This window comes from Antennarius striatus, chromosome 10 (assembly GCF_040054535.1).
Source record: "Antennarius striatus isolate MH-2024 chromosome 10, ASM4005453v1, whole genome shotgun sequence".
Taxonomy (NCBI): Eukaryota; Metazoa; Chordata; class Actinopteri; order Lophiiformes; family Antennariidae; genus Antennarius; species Antennarius striatus.
Window position 1 is genome coordinate 18,532,501 of NC_090785.1, and position 18,194 is coordinate 18,550,694.

Here is an 18,194-nt window from a genome sequence, read left to right on the forward strand (position 1 = left end):
GTTGGGTTTGTTTCAAAGCAGGATCTCCCAAGTCAGTGCGGCCACACATTTAGCCTTTAACTACCATGTTATCCAGTCATGAGTGAACACCAAAGGTAAAATGTGGTGCGTTTCCACACTGAGCAACTGGAGGTTCTGTGACTGATGGTTGTTTCTGGACGTCTGGAGAATCTTTCCTGTCAGGGACGACTCCCACCAAGACATTTACATGCAACTGCAGAGAAGCATGTTTCAGCCTTCACTCCTCTCTCCTTCTCCTTCTTCTTTCTTTGCACTTCATCTTTCCTCATCTTCTTCCTCTCCTACTTCCTTCCTCTTCTTCTCTTTTCTCTGCCCATTCTTCAGCTACCATTGAGGCCATAGAAGCCATCGAGACAGTTAAGGACGCTGAAGGTAAAATACCACTCATTGCATTGTGTATGTGCGCGTGTATGTGTGTGTGTGTGTGTGTGTGTGTGTGTGTGTGTGTGTGTGTGTATGTTCAGCCGCCCATGCTCATAAGGTCATAGATTTTCCTTACCCATGATGCACTGAATTCTTCTAACCACATTAATGCTCACAACAAAACATTAAACCTCATCTCGCCAAAGCCACCACCTTGAAGACTCACACTCACACACACACGCACACACACACACACACACACACACACACACACACACATTTCTCTTTCCTTCTCTTGGGAAACAGCAAACACCGTTGCACCTCCTTTCCAATGTGCAAAATCATTTACATCCATCTCATCCACACATCACACACTTTTGCTGATGCACACACACACACACACACACACACACACACACACACACACACACACACACTACAGTGCAGGGTTGTGGGTGGGAGTGGGTGTTGTGCCGGCTGTCAGGGTCACTCAGACCTGCAGCCCGCGGCGTGTCCCGGTCTTTATATTGCTACTGTAGTTCTGGACCAGATGGACATGTGATCAATCTGTTCACCAGCGATCCGAGGCGTCCTCGGTCACGCCTGATCAGCACCATAAATTTATTCTACACGCTCTGAGCTTTCATACATATCCCGTGACCTTCTTCAGCAAATGGTCACATGACCTGACCCCTGAACTTCAGTCACATGACGAGGTGAGGCTGGTTCTGAACTTGTTCATGTGAAAACACTTGAGTCATTTGCTGAAGGCGACGATCAAATCTCAGTGAAAACCCTTCCGGAGCACGTTGCCATGTTTTCCTGACGTTAACAGGAGGAAGGGAACGGGTCAGCCAGGCTGTCCGGTGCTGCTGAACAGATTGTGGTCATGGTGCTTGTGTTTAATGTCCTATAGTGTGTGTTCACAGGTTCAGCCGTTATACTGCACGCTTTCATGTTTGTACCTTCAGTGCTGTCTTATCTGAACTACAGCCCATAATTTGTTTTGAACAAATAAATTATGGATATCTCACTTTGTGTTTTATTCCTGTTATGTAATGGTTTGTATCTGGGTGTCAAATGTCTGCTGTGAAGCACAGCGGAGTGTTTGTGGGTAGCTGCTCTCCGAACAGACCGCCTCACACACAGATCTGAAGCCTTCACGATGGAAGAGGCTCTCCTTCATTTGGGTGAACCGGGTTGTTGGACATAGTAGTTAGATCTTTCCTATTTTGAAATTAAAGGGCAATTTTAAAATTATTCATTCATTCTATAAATTAGAGGACTTTAAAGAGAGATTATAGACCTGAAACTGAAGTGTGTATCGTGGTGATGTCATTCACATCCCAGCATTCAGACAATAAATGAACACTAACTTAGTGTGTAGACGTCCACATGTAACACAACCTTGTATATCCAAACCAATAATAACCTTCTGATACATGGAGCACAAACGCGATCAAATTTAATGAAATCTTCTTGATGGTGTGTCAATGTGAAATCAATCAAAAGTAGAAATAAGAAGACACCAAAAAGTGTCACATTTCATCAACCAATAAAAGGCTGTTTGGAATTTCAATCCGTGTCTGTGCTCTGAACACTTCCAGGGTTTGGATACACAAGATTCTACTAAACATTTGGTTAAATATTGACTCTGCGCCTGTGTGTGTTTGTGTGTGTGTTTGTGTGTGTGTGTGTGTGTGTGTGTGTGTGTGTGTGTCTGCAGCCATCCGAGGCTTCTCCCCGCAGCACCGGATCAGCAGTTTCGAGGAGGCTAAAGGTCTGGACCGGATCAATGAGAGGATGCCTCCGCGACGCGACGCCGTCAACAGCGTGGGCCTGTCGATGGGCCGCATGAACATGGGAGAGCCCAACGGCACCGACAGCAACAGCAATATACAGTGATGGACCTGAATACGCCCACAATCATACCTACAACTGATACGGTACCATATTATAGATTTATGTACATAGACATATATACACAGGAAACATCAAACACACAGTAACACGGTACTTCATACACCAAACACACACACACACACACACACACACACACACACACATGATGGCCTACCCTTCTCCCATTACCCTCAGCTTTATGTAAAGGCATGACCGAACCTGGACTTGACCACCAAAAGCTGAGTGTCCTCACTGAACTGATGGGCCCCACCTAGAGAACTACAACTCCCACCTACCTGAACAACAACGTCAAGAGAACTATGAAAACGATCCCCACGCAAAGCAGAAGGAATGTGTACATTGGGGAATGCCTGTGGTTTGGTAGTGTCAGCATGACGTGAGCTGTGTCGGTGTGTGTTTTGTTGGCTGGGGTCAAGTTTTTGCAAGGGTGGGGTGGCGATCAGGGGGCGGCGCATTAAAGATGTGTATGCTTCCATTTCCTGTTTAGACCCACCCCCCCCCCCCCCAAAAAACAGGAAGTGGATTCAAACGTGCAATTCATTGACTTGGTAGGGATGTGGATACGCCTGCCTGCATACGTGCAACATGCTTCAACATGTAAATGTCGGTGCGGTGATATTTGAAATTGTATTTTCATTTGTAAACATGAGAAGATCAGTCAGGCCACAGTGAGAAGAACTTCGACTCGCGGTGCGATGGTGTACCCGTTGCAGAGAGATTTGTGGATATCATCTCATCTACAGTCTAATCTGAGCCTTTGTTTTCCTTTCCCCCTCATAAGGAGGTTCCTGTTTGGTTTTGTAGTCCTACACTGCACCATCCTCTGATGGAGGACCCACCCTCCAAACTGGTCCCAGACCAGTCAGCTCTGGGGAAAAGGCTTGAAACTGGGCCCCCGAGCGGAGTTCACGGAACCGTTTCTCCCTACCTGTTGGGTGTAAATAGGTTACATAGAGAGGTTTTATTGCACATCTGATGCGTGTGGTCACAGGATGCAGGACAGCGGCAGCAGGAAGCTTCAGCCAGGGGGGGGGGGAGCTGTAATGTGAAGTCATACTCAATCCATTCTCCTTCTACATCCTGCTCTCTTCCCCGTGTTGCTGTCTGCTACAGCAGCAGTGAAGGCTTGAAAAGCGAGAGATGAAATTTCACAGAGGAAACGGACTCTCCTGTTTACGGCAGCAGCCAAGATGACGAGAGGAAATTGGAAGAAATGGTCTTTGTAAAGCATTTATATCAACGCATCAGTGCATGCAGAGTTAAGTTCTTTGATAATAATGTGAAGATTATATTTGTGCTCTGTGTTTCACTATGGTAGGAATATTTTTCTTTTTGTTTTATTGGCTAATATAAATGAACTGAGGAATAATGGATAATTTATTTTGTACATAATGTTAATTTATTTTTTTGTATTCATTCTGTTTGTTATTTTCACATTTTCTTTTGCTTTTTTTTTTTTTTTTTTTCACAACCTGTGTTTCTGGTTTCTTTCAACACTGTACAGACGACTTCTATTCAAAGTGTCGGGTCCACGTTCTCCCCTTTCTTCGTTGACGATGTACAGGAGTTGTTTTTAAGGATAAATATGAATAATGATAAACAAATATTAAACGTTGATGAATGACCATACTATATCCAGAGGCACAGGCGTTCAGGCAGCCAAGAGCATGATTGCATGGTTAACATTTGAGCTGTTCGAAGCAAAATGAAACGAGACATATTTTAACAGGGCGCTGGTGTGTTACCGTCACAATTAAACAGGAAAAGTGTACTCTCTCTATGATTCTATTATTACTATGATTCTATTTATTATGGACATTATTCTTAATATTTAAGCTCTCTCTGCTGGTTGCTCTTCATGTTACGTTTCTCCTTGGTTGATCTTGTTGTGCTTCTTTGAGAGAGGTGAACCCCCCCTGGGAGACCCTGTGCCATAGAAAATGTGCCACGGTTCTGACTTTCATAATCTCTCTCTCTCTCTCCTTCTCTCTCTGTTTCTCAGTCTCTCTCTCTTTCTGTTTTGACTCCCCAGTCACTAACACTGTAAGCATGCCCCATGGGACGATCCACTTTTTTACTCTTGAATAAAATATGCATGAACCTTTGGTATGGATACTGATCATTTATTGAGCATGGTTCTGACCAGACATATTCCTGATGATGCAGAGACATAAAGAACAAACTGAAGGCTTTAGTCATTCAGCTGCAAACAGAATGTTTCAGACTATAATAATCACAGGAAATCAGCAGGAACATTTTTTTTAAAATTTTTTTTGTTTTATGTGAGCCTTTTCCAGATTCACACCAAACCTTCAAAAAAAGGAATAGTTAAAACAGTTCATTATTTTGCATTAATCATAAATATAATAAAAATAACAGAAAAATAAATACTAATAGTAATAATAGGGATGATATCACATGCTGGTGCAGTGGGTAGAGGTCCTGGTACCATGACTGTACAGTTTGCACTTGGTCACACAGGTGATGGTGACTCTAAATTCACAACATTCACTCCTACAGGCTTAGGTGTGAATCACTGAATGAAAGGATTTTGTCCAGTAAAATTACATTCAAGGTCAGGAAGGAACCATAAGAACTGACATTTTTGTGTTTAATAATGAAGTTTTACCATATCAGAAAATTTTCCGGAGTTCACAAAGGAATCTACAAGTTATGACATAAAAAGCATGATTTATAAGACTATAAAGAGTGGCCTGTGTGATGATTTATATCTGCTGGATCAGAAAATATCTTGGTAGGAGGAGATCTTCATTCAACACTTCATTGGAAGGTGGAAATGTAGGACTGCTCCACCCTGATGGGTTAGGGTTAGGATGAGGAACTGGACCTCTATTTCAATTCCTAGGGTTTACATTTTTTTAAATGTATGACCCTGTGTCAGTGTGGTGCTGTATAGCCACATAATGAGTCACCAACAAGCAATTTTATAACACCATGTGTCACGTTTAACTTTGTCATTGATCTGAGTAGAAGGACATCTGTCTTGAGCAGCAGCAAGACAGATGACTATAATCAGTGCTAAACGGTTAGTTTATAATCTGTTAAAATAAACACAATTGGAAAATGTCAGTGATGCTGAAGGGATCTTTAAAGAGCCTTTGAAAAGGTTAAGCATGGCATTCATGTTAACACTGGTCCCAAAGCCCCTGTCTCTCCTCCTCTGCTACCAGCTGTGAAGTCAAGGCTCTCTAGGCTACAAGTAAGAAAAATCTTTCATAAGAAAATGAAGCTAATCTGATGTTGGCTACATCTGCATGTATTTGACAATAATCACCAGCTGACTGGAGGCTCTCTTGACACATCTAAAATAAATAAAAACCTTAGATATTATGCATAAAACAGTTGTCTTCATCTCTACCCCTCCTTACTTCTTGTCATCCCCTTTTAACCTGACCTGTTAACTGGTGAACAAACAGGTAGAGGGGGAAGGAGTAGAGGAAACAAAATAGAAAATATGGGATATCCTCTAGCTGGATCACATCAAACAAAGCATTGATTCTCTACGTGCTTTTTTGTGTTGTGCCACAAATGGAGTTGGACCAACCTCTCCCCTGATATATCAAATGCTGGATTTCCCTCCCAGCAGACATCAGGTAGTACAACAGGTATTTCTGGCTAAACTCAGAGACAGTGTGTTACAACTGAGACTTTACTTTGTTGCATAGATGTACACTTAAAATATACAACTAAAAATATATCCATGAGAAATAAGGGATCAGAAAAAAGGTGATTTTTTTAGGAGTGGTGTTAGGGTTTGGGGGTTGGGGCTTAGGGTTAGGATTGGGGTGAGGGTTAGGGTTACGGGTTGGGGTTAGCGGGTTAGGGTTTAGGGTTAGGGGGGTTAGAGTTGGGGTTAGGGTTAAAGTTAGAGTTAGGGTTAGGGGATTTAAGGCTTAGGGTTAGTGGTTAGGGTTGGGGTTTAGGGTCAGGATTAGGCTTTGGGGTTAGAGGTTAGGGTTAGGGTCAGCAGTTACTGTTAGGGTTTAGGGTTAGGGTTGGAGTAAAGGTTAGGGTTAAGGTTAGGGTAAGGGGTAGGGTCTGGGGTTTAGGGTTAGGGTTAAAGTTAGGGTTAGGGTTTAGGGTTAGGGGAGTTAGGGTTAAGGTTAGGGTTAGAGTTTGGGTTAGGGGTTAGGGTTTAAGGTTTAGGGTTAGCAGTTAGAGTTAGGGTTAGGATTAGGGTTAGAGTTAAGTGTTCGGGTTAAGGTTTAGGGTTGGGGTTAGAGGGAGAGGGTTAGGGTTAGAGTTAGGGTTAAGTGTTAGGGTTAGGGTTAGGATTTGTGGTTTTGGGTTAGTGGTTAGGTTAGGGTTAGGGTTTAAGGTTTAGGGTTATTGGTTAGAGTTAGGGTTTAGGGTTAGGGGAGTTAGGATTAGGGTTAGAGTTAGGGTTCAGGTTGAGGTTTAGGGTTAGGGTTACGGATAGGGTTAGGGTTAGAGTTAGGGTTAAGTGTTAGGGTTAGGATTTGTGGATTTGGGTAAGGGGTTAGGTTTAGGGTTAGTGGTTAGGGTTAGGGTTTGGGGTTAGGGTTAGGGTTAGGTTTAGGATTAGACTTAGGGTTAGGGTTAGAGTTAGAGTTAGGGTTAGTTTTTAGGGTTAGGGGTTAGAGGTTATGGTTAGGGTTTACTGTTAAGGTGAAGGTTAGGGTTAGGGTTTAGGGTTAGGTTTAGGGGTTAGGGTTAAGGGTTAGGATCACCTCATTCCTCAGCCTCATTGTTGCTGTACCTACATGTGTTCTGCAAGAAGCAATGGAAAGAATCATGTTTCTCTCCTCAAAGGTTAATCAAAGAGAAAAATTAGTCAGCAGTTGAAGATATTTCATCTCTCATCCAAGAGGCTCCTACAGAACTGAACAACCTATAGCCTAACCCTAATTCTAACCATATCCCGAACCTACACAGACATCCCCTGAAAGGTTATTTATTTGGGTTACCATGGTAATTCTCATGTGGACCATAGTAGCTGTTGCGGAGGGAAGGAGTTCAGTATGGTTCTGTAAAGGGGAGACCTGTTGGAAAAGAAAATTCCCATCAGTCTGACTGATTCAGCTCTTCTGGGGTGTTTGTCTGCTTACAGGATGGCGCAACCTAGAACTAAATGTGTATTTATTCTCTTATATTGCTGTTATTCTAGTAAGATCTGACTTCCATTTAATTTAATTAAACTGCTTTAAATGTTTGAAATGCCAAAAAATGTATGCATACGGATCTATCCCGCACTAGCTTGTTGAGACAGCACTAACAAGACACCATGTTCATGCGAATTTCTGCAACCTCATCATTGATTATTTCGACTTCAGCACAAGAGTCTCCTCAGGCCAAGTAACATCCGCCTGGCACCGCCTGGAGAAGGATATAATCACTGGCTGTGCAATCTCGGTTTCTCTCTTCCCCTTGGCCATGAAGATGACTGTTAAGTCGGCTGGCGTCGAATGCAAAGGGCCCAAGTCAAGATCAGGGAACCGGCAGCCGCCAATAAAAGCCTTCATGGACGACTTAACAGTGATGACTACATCTGTTCCTGGGTGCAGTTGGCTCCTTCAGGGGCTTGCGAAGCTGATCACATGGGCGAAAATGAGCTTCAAGCCAGCAAAGTCCAGGTCTCTGGTCCTGAAAAAAGGTAAAGTGGCCGACCATTTCTGCTTTACGCTGGGAGGGACCAAGATACCAACAGTGACTGAAAAGCCCGTCAAAAGTCTGGGCAAAATCTTTGACAGCTCCCTGAAGGATACAGCTGCAGTAAAGCAGACAAAGAGTGTCTTGTCATTCTGGCTCACAGCCACTGACAAATCCGGTCTCCCAGGAAAATTCCAGGCCTGGATGTACCAGCACGGAGTCCTGCCTAGAATACTCTGTCCCCTGTTAGTCTACGAGGTACCAGTAACAATGGTAGAGACACTAGAAAAGACCATCAGCCAGTTTCTCAGGAGATGGCTGGGGCTACCTCGGTCCTTAAGCAGCATTGCCCTGTATGGCCATTCCAACAAGCTGCACCTTCCCGTCAGTGGACTGACAGAGGAGTTCAAAGTCACCCGCTTCAGAGAGGTGATGATGTACAGGGACTCGGCAGACACAAAGGTGGCCTCCGCAGGGATCCTTGTCAAGACGGGGAGGAAGTGGCAAGCACAAGAAGCCGTCAGCAGAGCAGAGGCAAGGCAGAGGCATAAAACCTTGGTCGGAACCATGGCAATGGGAAGGGCAGGCCTTGGCAGTTTTCCCAAACCACGCTACAACCGTGTCTGTGGAAAGGAGAAGCAACAACTGGTCCAGGATGGAGGAAGAACGCTGCAGCAAGATGGTCAGCATGTCCAAGCAAGGGTCGTGGACTAGGTGGGAGCATGTGGATCCTCGCAAACTCACCTGGGCAGAGCTCTGGAGAGCTGAATCTCTGCGCATAAAGTTTTCTCATACAATCCGTCTACGACGTTTCCCCAAGTCCTGCTAACCTTCGCACCTGGGGCCTGGCAGACACTCCGGACTGCAAGTTATGCCAGAGTAGGGGCACCACAGAGCACATCCTGAGTTGCTGCCCAAAGGCGTTAGGAGAGGGGCGGTATCGCTGTCGCCACAACCAAGTTTTAAAATCCCTGGTGGATTCCATCTGCACAGCGATACAGAACAGAAAGGCCCAAGCCGCCCCGAAGCAGCCAATCATGTTTGTGAAAGCGGGTCAGAAGGCAAACCATCAGCCAAACTCTTCATGAGGGCTCCTTGCTACCGCTCATGATTGGTGAGCTGACCTGAGTAGGCAACTCAAGTTTCCAACCAACATAGCTACCACTTCACTCCGCCCAGACATGGTGTTAACATCGGAGTCCACCAAGAAAGTGGTCCTATTGGAACTGTCTGTCCCATGATAGGTCCATATTGATGAGGCCAATGAACACAAGAGAGCCAAATACTCTGAGCTCACCAGTGAGTGCCAAAGAAACGGCTGGAAAGCCCGCAGCGAGCCCATTGAAATCGGGTGCAGAGGTTTCGCTGGTCATTCACTCCAGAGTGTTCAAACCTTGAGGCCACAGAAAAAGGCCTTGCGGTGGCTGTGGATCCGTAGGGGGGATCCGTGGTGCGCTACTTGGACACAAGCCGGGGAGTGATCGCCCCCGGCTGGGTCGCCCATGCGAAGATGTCTGATGATTTAAGACCTGAAACACCCAATGAACTCGGGTTCATCACTGATGACGTGTCCAAGTATCACCGTAAGGTGTATTGAAGAACTATTTCATATACAGTGTCAATTTACAAAACTTATGACCTTTTTACTGACGACAATCCACAGTTATGTCTGTGGGCACAATACTGCATTTTAATAATGGGATGAACAGTCCCTTATTTTTATAACCACAATGGGTCAATGAGTGTGATTTGAAAGGCGTCATTCCTGCTGATGAACTGATAGACATAATAATTTGACCTTGCAGCCTCTTGGCGCTCATGGTGAAACAAAGTTTGGGTCCAGCTATCGCCTTTGTTTGTACAAATTTACACTATATTTTATTTAATTTATTTATGGATCATAATATACACTGTGAGATTGGTGCGCTTACCTCCAGGCATTAAAAACACCTCATGAAAAATTAACCAAATATTATATGAATTTAAAATATTAGGTGTTAAAGGATTGTTCATGCATGTGGAGAATAACATCAATCAGTATCCTATCAGTATGCTGTGAAGCTGCTAAACCTGACTGCAGGTTTAAGGAGAACTGCTCACAATAAGAAAGGAACTTAACCTAAAGTTTGCCACTCGTGCTGCTGTCCTGTTCAAGAGGAATAGCATTTAGTTGAAGAACTCTACACTTGATAGATAACAGTCCTTATAAATGGACACTGATAAGAATCATCTGGTTTTAACTGGTGTGACACCTCTGAAGTAAGAACATGCTGAGAATGTCTTTATCAATCACAATATTCATAACACACGCAAATATTACAACATAATTCTGCATGAAGATCACCACAGTCTACTCATAGAAGCTGGCGGCATTATAGATGGAATTCTAGCTATACCTCAGACCCATCTGTATCCGTCTCCTGCTACTGCTTTGAAATACAGCTAAAAATACGACCAACCTTTGTGGAGAATGGTTCAGGAATGTCCTTTTCTCTACTTCCTGAGCAGAGGTGAGGGGTTTCCATGTCTGGGAATACCAGTTTGTGGGCCGAACCTGCCCAATGAAATCACTTTAATTGCATAGACTCTACCTATTTGAAGTAGCTTCTAACCTGTATGTTAATATCAAATATTAAGCTTGGTTAACATTTAACTCATATGGTTTAAAGGGTTGTGGTATTGCACCTTGCTCTGCACCCAGTGATGCTCACCTGAGCGAGTGTGTAGGCTGGCCGCCTCTGTTGCACTATTTCACACCTACATAAAGCCAGTGTCTCTTCTGCGGCCACTGATCCAGTGACCTCCTTATTCTTGATGATGACAACACTTAAAAATACTTTATAAAGCTAGAGGACAAGGATGACAACCTACCCAACAATGAAGAAGGTCTACAAGCACGCTGCGCAAAGTAGTGGAGGAGCAGGAGGAGGTAGAGCGATGTTAACTCTACCTCCTCCTGTAAAACCTACAGATCACACAATCCTCCATTAATTGATAGCGCAGCATACATTTTGGAATAATAGCTAGATGATATCATTTCATTGTTTGATATCCCAGCATGATGTCAACAAAATGCAGAAAACTCCATTGAGATACTGTAAATAAGATTCTTTATTATCTTAAATTATATTATTAAATTGGGTTGGAAAAGGACAGAATTTCTGGATGCACTGAAGTTAGCCGTCTTATTTTAAAAACATTTCCCTATAGTAAGACAGACACACTAACCCAGCCTGAAACAGTCAGTCAGAGGACCTACCGTCTCACCTACCTGCTAGCTGTGTGCTGTGATGCAGAGAGAAACAGTCCCAGTGAAGTGACAGACCCACGGGACCGCTGCTGTATGTGTTCTTTGAATATTTCATGACAGCGCGTCAATGTGCTCTAAATTCAATATGTTTGATGTCACATATCTAACAATGACTGAACTCTAAATCATCTCTGTAGTTTAGCTGAGTGAAAAGATATTTGGACTGCTTGAAAGCACTCTTGAGTTTCATATGAGGCCAGAAATAGCCTGCAGTCATATCAAAGTGACAAACGTTATGGCTGAATCTGACATGTTTTTTTTGTTTTTTTACAGTGCAGTCAGTAAGGTGGAAACGGCTGTCTGACTTAGGAGATGATACTGTAATATTAATTCAAGTTTGAGGTATTCAATAATATGTCATCTCATAAGTAAATAAAGTTTTCACTTCAGAAAAAATATCTGACGGCTGTGGTTATTTCACATACAAGGATTTTACACATAAAGGTGATGACTTTTAAATTGCACAGTAAATGGCTGTTTATAATAGTTGACTCCATCATAGCTTGATCTGACTATTTTCTTCAAGGATTTTACTTAATCTCTGTTTAGGTTTAAGTTTAGCTTAAATGACCCAGATTTAAATAAACATTGTGATCATATTTAAAAGCGTTACAGAGTGTGATGATTAGCAGGACTTCAAAACTGTAAGGAGTTTTTCTCTCGTGTCTTCACATGAACATTTTGTGATATGTATGAGGCGAGCTGTGACTCCCACCTCCTGGTTCAAGCTGTGAATGCACTAGCGGAGAGGAGCACCATTATAGCGCAGCAACGGCAGCGCCATCTAACGGTGACACGTGGTAATGCATGTTTCTGGTGCCAGAGTCTCACAAGCTTTTAAAGGATTTTTTTTTGTACATATAATGTGTGTGTGCGTGTGTGCGTGTGCGTGCGTGTGTGTGTGTAAACAGGGTGTGAGGTGATCACAGCATCACTGGCTCCTCAGTCTTGGAGCAGGAGCGTCCAAATAAACTCAAACTCATCCTGCCCAGCAGACAGACGGGAGGATGAAACGTAACTACGTCCACACCTTACACACTCCACACCTTACACACTCCCCACCTTACACACTCCACACCTTACACACTCCACACCTCACACACTCCCCACCTTACACACTCCACACCTTACACACTCCACACCTTACACCACATGTGTCAAACTCAAGGTCCAGGGGCCAAATGTGGCCCGCCACATCATTTTATGTGGCCCGTAAGAATAAAAAAAGTCAGTGTTTAAAAATAAATAGGTCAAAAGTGTGCTTTGAGCAGAAACTATATTTCCCACAATGCAGTAATGAAGCCCATTTTATCTTTGACAAGATGTATGCGTAAACACATCCTAACTTGTGTTTTATGGTATTTGTTTTTATTCCCTTGGATAGTTTGATCCTTGATTGATAGAGTTCTCTGAGTTTAATAACCTGATAAATTAAAAAGATTTATGTTATAACAGAGAAACAAGCAAACATGTTTTTTTTCTGTGCAACTGTAATATTTGTAACTTGAATAAGTAATAAATTCAGTTATTTAACATTAGGGGGTAGTTACACCCCTGCCTTACACACTCCACATATCATGATCCAGACGGAGGATTTCAGCTTTTAGCTTATCCTCATGAGCGCTGACAAATAGGTTTGTGTATTTCTAGAACCTTTTATGAATTTTTTGTTGCCCAGTATTCCACTGAAATGAATGATGATCAGATTGTCAGATGATAACTTTTCTTTAGTTACTTTATTGACCTATTTACCATAATAGTCTTTTAGTTAGAGGGAACAAAAAATGATCGGAGACATGATGAGAAAGAAAAATCTTCTCATATTCCCACCAGGCAATTGTGGACTACCGGGTGCTCCACCGACAGACGGGTGCTTTTCTGCCTCCATGAGCAGCAGAGCAGCGTGGACAGACTTGACCTCTATATTCTGAGAAGCTACCTCTCCAGGAATAGGAAAAGACAACAAGTTCAGACCTTGTGGAGGTGGAAATACGTGTGATAAATTCCTGTCATTATTATCAGTATCAATTCAAAGGAGAAATGAATATGTAATAGACTGACAGACCAAATAGATAGACCGTCTTGTTGCTGAGGAAGTTGTTGCAACAGAATGTGGTCTCTTGTCAAAGCCTGTTTAAAATTTATTAAATTAGTTTAGAGGTTTATTGATGCGACTATTTGCTTAACAGTTTAAGCTTGTGAAACTGTGTTTAGCTATTTAACTTTCTTATTTAATTTCAAATCTTGACAAAAAAATAATCACTGAAATGTTAGTTTTATCTCAATTCATTCAGCAGAAAAGATTCTAGGCAGGATAATGCAGATGTTCTGAGCTGTGTTTTAGTGCTCTGGGCATAAAAATAGAAGAAAAAAAACAGTCACAAGACACCTGACACCACCCGTGTTTACGAGTTTCTCACATGCGTACGCACACACCTCATGACCTGAGCAGCTGCAGCTGAAACTCCTGCCTAAGTTGCATCAGATGTGTTTATCTGCCTTGCGAACGGCTCGGACCATCCTGGGTTATCATTAACCCTGGTTCAACGCTGCATGTTGAGATGATTTATAGTGAGAGACAAAAAGAAGATCAACACGGAGGCCATCAGACAGTCCATAGGACAGTAGTTTCATGATCGTCTGAGGACTTTCTCTGGGGACACCCGGACCTTTGGAGATTTGATCCTTCAAATTTAACAATCGTGAGGAATATCAGTCATTCATGGCTGCTGATAAGTCACTGGTGTGGTGTATGATGGGAAAATGTAAAATTGGTGCACAAATCGTAAAGATATTGAACTTTAATGTGGTTTAATGAGCTAAGAGTTCACTTTCCTTGCTCAAGACCACGTATGAACGTTACACAATCCAGCCAGAACACATGAAGTGAACAAAACATGTTTTTCTGTCCGGCTTCAGAGTAGCTGTGAAGAGGTCAACATCACTAAACTTCATTTAAAGTCATTCACGGGTCAATCGGTATCGACAGAGATCAATGTGGTGTCATGTTGACGAAGTTATTGAATGGTGTGGTTATTGACGGAGTGATTGGTGGTGGTGATGGTGCATCCCTGGAGGTGGTTGGTCCAAGCCAAATAATCACACCTACTGGACTTACTGAAGTTATTATTACACAAATTTGTGCCTCCCAGAGGGTGAACCCTGCTCTGTGGACATCCCATGAGTTCACCGCCACCTTCAATGAGGTCAACGGATGTTTAATTTATAATGGACAATTTAAAATCAATCAATCCATCAATCAATCAACCAGATAGAGTCAGTGTCTTACGGTTATATTTAGATGATTTGATGCAGGCGCTGCATTGGGGACGGGAAAGTCAGGTTGCGTTCACCGACTCCTTGAAATGACCTAACCACCTTTTGATGGACTCTCACCTACGTAGTAATGCTAATGCTAATGCTAATGCCCGCTCGTGATCTTTTGACTGTGGCACAATATTTAACTGTTACTGACCAGAAAATGTTAGCATACTAATATGCTACACTAAGAAGGTGATATTTGAAATACTGTATAATGCCTTCTTAGCATTAGCATGTTAGTGTTGTATCTGCTGGTCATGTCTAATCTACAGACATTTCACTCTACCTATACTTAACTAGGCCTGTTTATTATTTTTATTTCTATGCCCATTTATGATTTTCCATTTATATATTATATCTTCTTTGTGATAGGAGGATTTTAAAAGATGCAACAAACACTGGGCTGCTGACATGAGTTTCCTTCAGTGGGACGGGTGAATAGGAACAGGTCCGACCTGATTCTCCATAGACACACTAGAGACAAGGATCTTCATGGATAGACGACACCAAAACCACTATTTACAGACCGTTTAAAACTGTTTACAGGCGATACGGGACGCTGAATATAATCATCTGAGCCATGAAGTCTTTTCTGAATAATGTAGCTATTGAGTGAAACACCTGCCAACCTCCAAAAGCTTTTAATTTGGAATTACAGAGAATCACATGGAGGATTCACCTGAAATCAAGCACAGTCTCTTTGGTCACCAGATATTAAAGCAAACATTTAAATGGAATTGCTCATTGAAACATCATCCAATTCCTCATTTGTAAATTTCCAAAGTGGAGTGACGGTTAAATGTTAGTCACGTCTACATAGTGTTATCATCTGATCTGTTTGCAGTCTTGTGTATGGATGCACGTCCACAGTAGATTTTCACTGTGACTCATCGTTCACCAAAAAGAGTTTGTGACTATCGTTGCTGACTGTGTCATGATTGCACAAATTAGGACAGAAAATGCCCTTTTTTCATGTGTGACAGTAATTTATCTGACATTAATGTGAATAACACCTGGAATCGGTCTCAGGTTTGGTTTAATGAGGAGCGTGCATACGGTGCATTGTCACCACATGCTGTAGTTCCCCTGAAAGACACTTCCTTGGCTTTTCTGTGTGATGACGTCATCAAGGCTGAACGGGATTGGCTAGCGGCTGCTTTGTCACAGCAGTGAGATTTCCCATGTTGGTGAGTCAGACCAAAGAGGAAAAGAATTGCACAATTTGCTCTCACGTCTGTCTGATAAGGAAGATCTAATAATATTAGTACTGAAAGGCTCCGTTAATCTACAACACAAATAGTTGTTTATGAATCTACAGTATATCTTCAAACAAGTACCTTCTGTTCTATATGTTTAAGTCACGTGACACAGTTTAGCCCAAAAGAGGGTCAGGACAAGAAACCTCTGAAAACTAAAACTAATGTGATTTTTATTATGACTTTTTTTCCTGTGATAGAATCTCCTGACTTTTTACTACCGATGTAATGAAGAACAACATGAGCTCTGCCTTTTAATTAAATGTGGCTCTGAATTTGATCAGCATAGTAGATGCATAAATGTCAATCAATATATGGAGACAAAAAACACAGTTTTGTGTTTAACAGCTGAAGTGGGGCCCCATCAGGTGAGTCTTTGTGTCGGACCATGTGATTCACTTGTGAGTAAGACAGGGATCATGCATGATGTCTAGACCAGAGGGCTAAAAGGTAAACCTTTGTTCATGGGCTGAACGCAGATATTCTCAATCTAAAATCCTAAAAAAAAATAAAGCCTTTACAAAGTTTGATGCGTAAATAACATGTTTTAACTAAAATTTAACTTAATATAGTTTTTCATCACAGTAGAGAGTTTACAGTTACATTCTCTTGTCTGCAGCCTCACTTTTTTCCTACAAGGTTAAAATCCTCTCTTTTCTGTTGCCATCAGACGTTTAAATGAGATCCATAAGGTGGGTTCTGTCCCACTGTGTGCTTCTAGAGATCCGTGAATCATTGCTGCCGTGACCACCACCCCCTCAAAGGAACACAAAAAACAACCAAATTAAAAATCACCTCAGGGGACTAGAACCTACTGTTAGAACCTGTGGGGGTATGTGCAGACATGTAAAGGTTTGCTCATGCCTTACAGAAAACATCTATTTTTTGAATTGCTTGGTTGTTTTACTTGACGCTGCTCGGACATGTTGGTAACAGAATGTGTTCGGTTTCATTCTAGTTTTTGTCTTTCTCCTACAATGTCTTTTTCTAGACAGCTGCATTTTTAGACTGTGTGCTGCATGTATTTTTTTTAATGTCAGCCATATTCTGTATGAAGGGCAGTAAGGAGTTCCTGGGTTCAAATCTACCCTAGGACCTGGAGATTTTCCATGTAGTGTTTGTTCTCCTGTGTGTGAGTGTGTTCCCTCCAGATCCTCCAGCTTCCTCCCATAGTCAAAAACGTGCACTAGAGGTGACCTGGTGGCTCTAACCTGCCTGTCAATGTGAATGTCACTGTTAATGGCTGTCTGTGTCCTCTCACCCAATATCAACTGGGATTGGATCAAGACATGGGCAGATTTTTACAGCCTATGCACCCATTAAACTTATCAGCAGTTTTAAATTGAGTGTTATTAAATGAACCATTTACAGAGGTGGAGGAGGTATTCAATGCACTAATGCAACTCTATGAAAAGACTACACATAAAGTTATGTGTTAAAAATTTCACATTAGCAAATGTACAAATGAATTATTGTGCAGAAAAGTCATCTCTGTGACGTTTATATGACTGATGGAGATCAGAGGTTCAAGAGCATTCCATGTGTTATTTTTATGGTCTCTATCTTTGTGTATTTAGAGGAAACACATTACTCAGAACTGTTATTTTGTGCTAATAATGGTGAATTTAATTGAGATGAAAGCTGTGGAGAACAGAATCATTATTCATTTGCTTGAGGAAACTGGGTTTTCCATGACGCATAAACAAATTCTTGCCTGAAGATGATATTAGCCTATGTCTTATAATTATGGTGATAACTCATTGGTATTAAGAATCAATGGAAAAAACACATTTATTATAATCTTACCAATCAACATAAATTAATTTTTCACGAAACAGTTTTTTAACCTCATTCTTTGGTTGTTGTTCTTTTGAGAACAAAATAATTATCTTGTGTGCACAACATAATTTACATGTAGGAACCCATAACTTAATAGTTAATAACACAGAATAATTATCTTCCCACAGTTTAATGACTAGCACACGCAAGGGATTATTTTACGTTATCATTGATTGTCCTTGTGTCAAGTCAAGGCAGTGAGCATCACGTCTGCATTGGGATTTTTTTGTTTGTGAGCGATGTCATTGTCAACTTAATCGGAATGAATTTCACAAACAAACACATGTGAAGCTGACTCATGATGACCACTGATTGTCAGAACCATCCAGGATGGAGATCAGATCCAGTGTGATGTTCGCAGCCCAGCCCAGTCATGGATAGAGTGTAAAGCTCAAAGTGATCAGGATTTTCCATGTGGTATTCAAAGCTCTTACAACAGTGTGTATTACCAACATTTACATTATGTGACACAAACAATACATAGTTTATTTACAATAATGAATGCATGTGGAAGTATTGCCTGATGGGTT

General features: G+C 42.0%; 1 protein-coding gene and 1 pseudogene across 3 annotated transcripts in view; both read left to right on the forward strand.

Annotated features, from left to right (window-relative positions):
* LOC137603037 (protein phosphatase 3 catalytic subunit alpha-like) overlaps positions 1-4,412 on the forward strand; it is a 36,708-nt gene extending 32,296 nt beyond the window's left edge. For 2 of the 3 annotated variants that reach the window (XM_068326220.1, XM_068326221.1), the window contains exons 13-14: positions 346-393; positions 2,111-4,412. In XM_068326220.1, the coding sequence (XP_068182321.1) occupies positions 346-393; positions 2,111-2,289 (227 nt within the window). In that variant the 3' untranslated portion in view covers positions 2,290-4,412. The remainder of the gene's footprint in view (positions 1-345; positions 394-2,110) is intronic. The other variant, XM_068326222.1, reaches the window with a different exon arrangement.
* A 3,103-nt stretch (positions 4,413-7,515) lies between these two features.
* Positions 7,516-9,456, forward strand: LOC137602407 (uncharacterized; annotated as a pseudogene).
* The last annotated feature ends 8,738 nt before the right edge of the window (positions 9,457-18,194 follow it).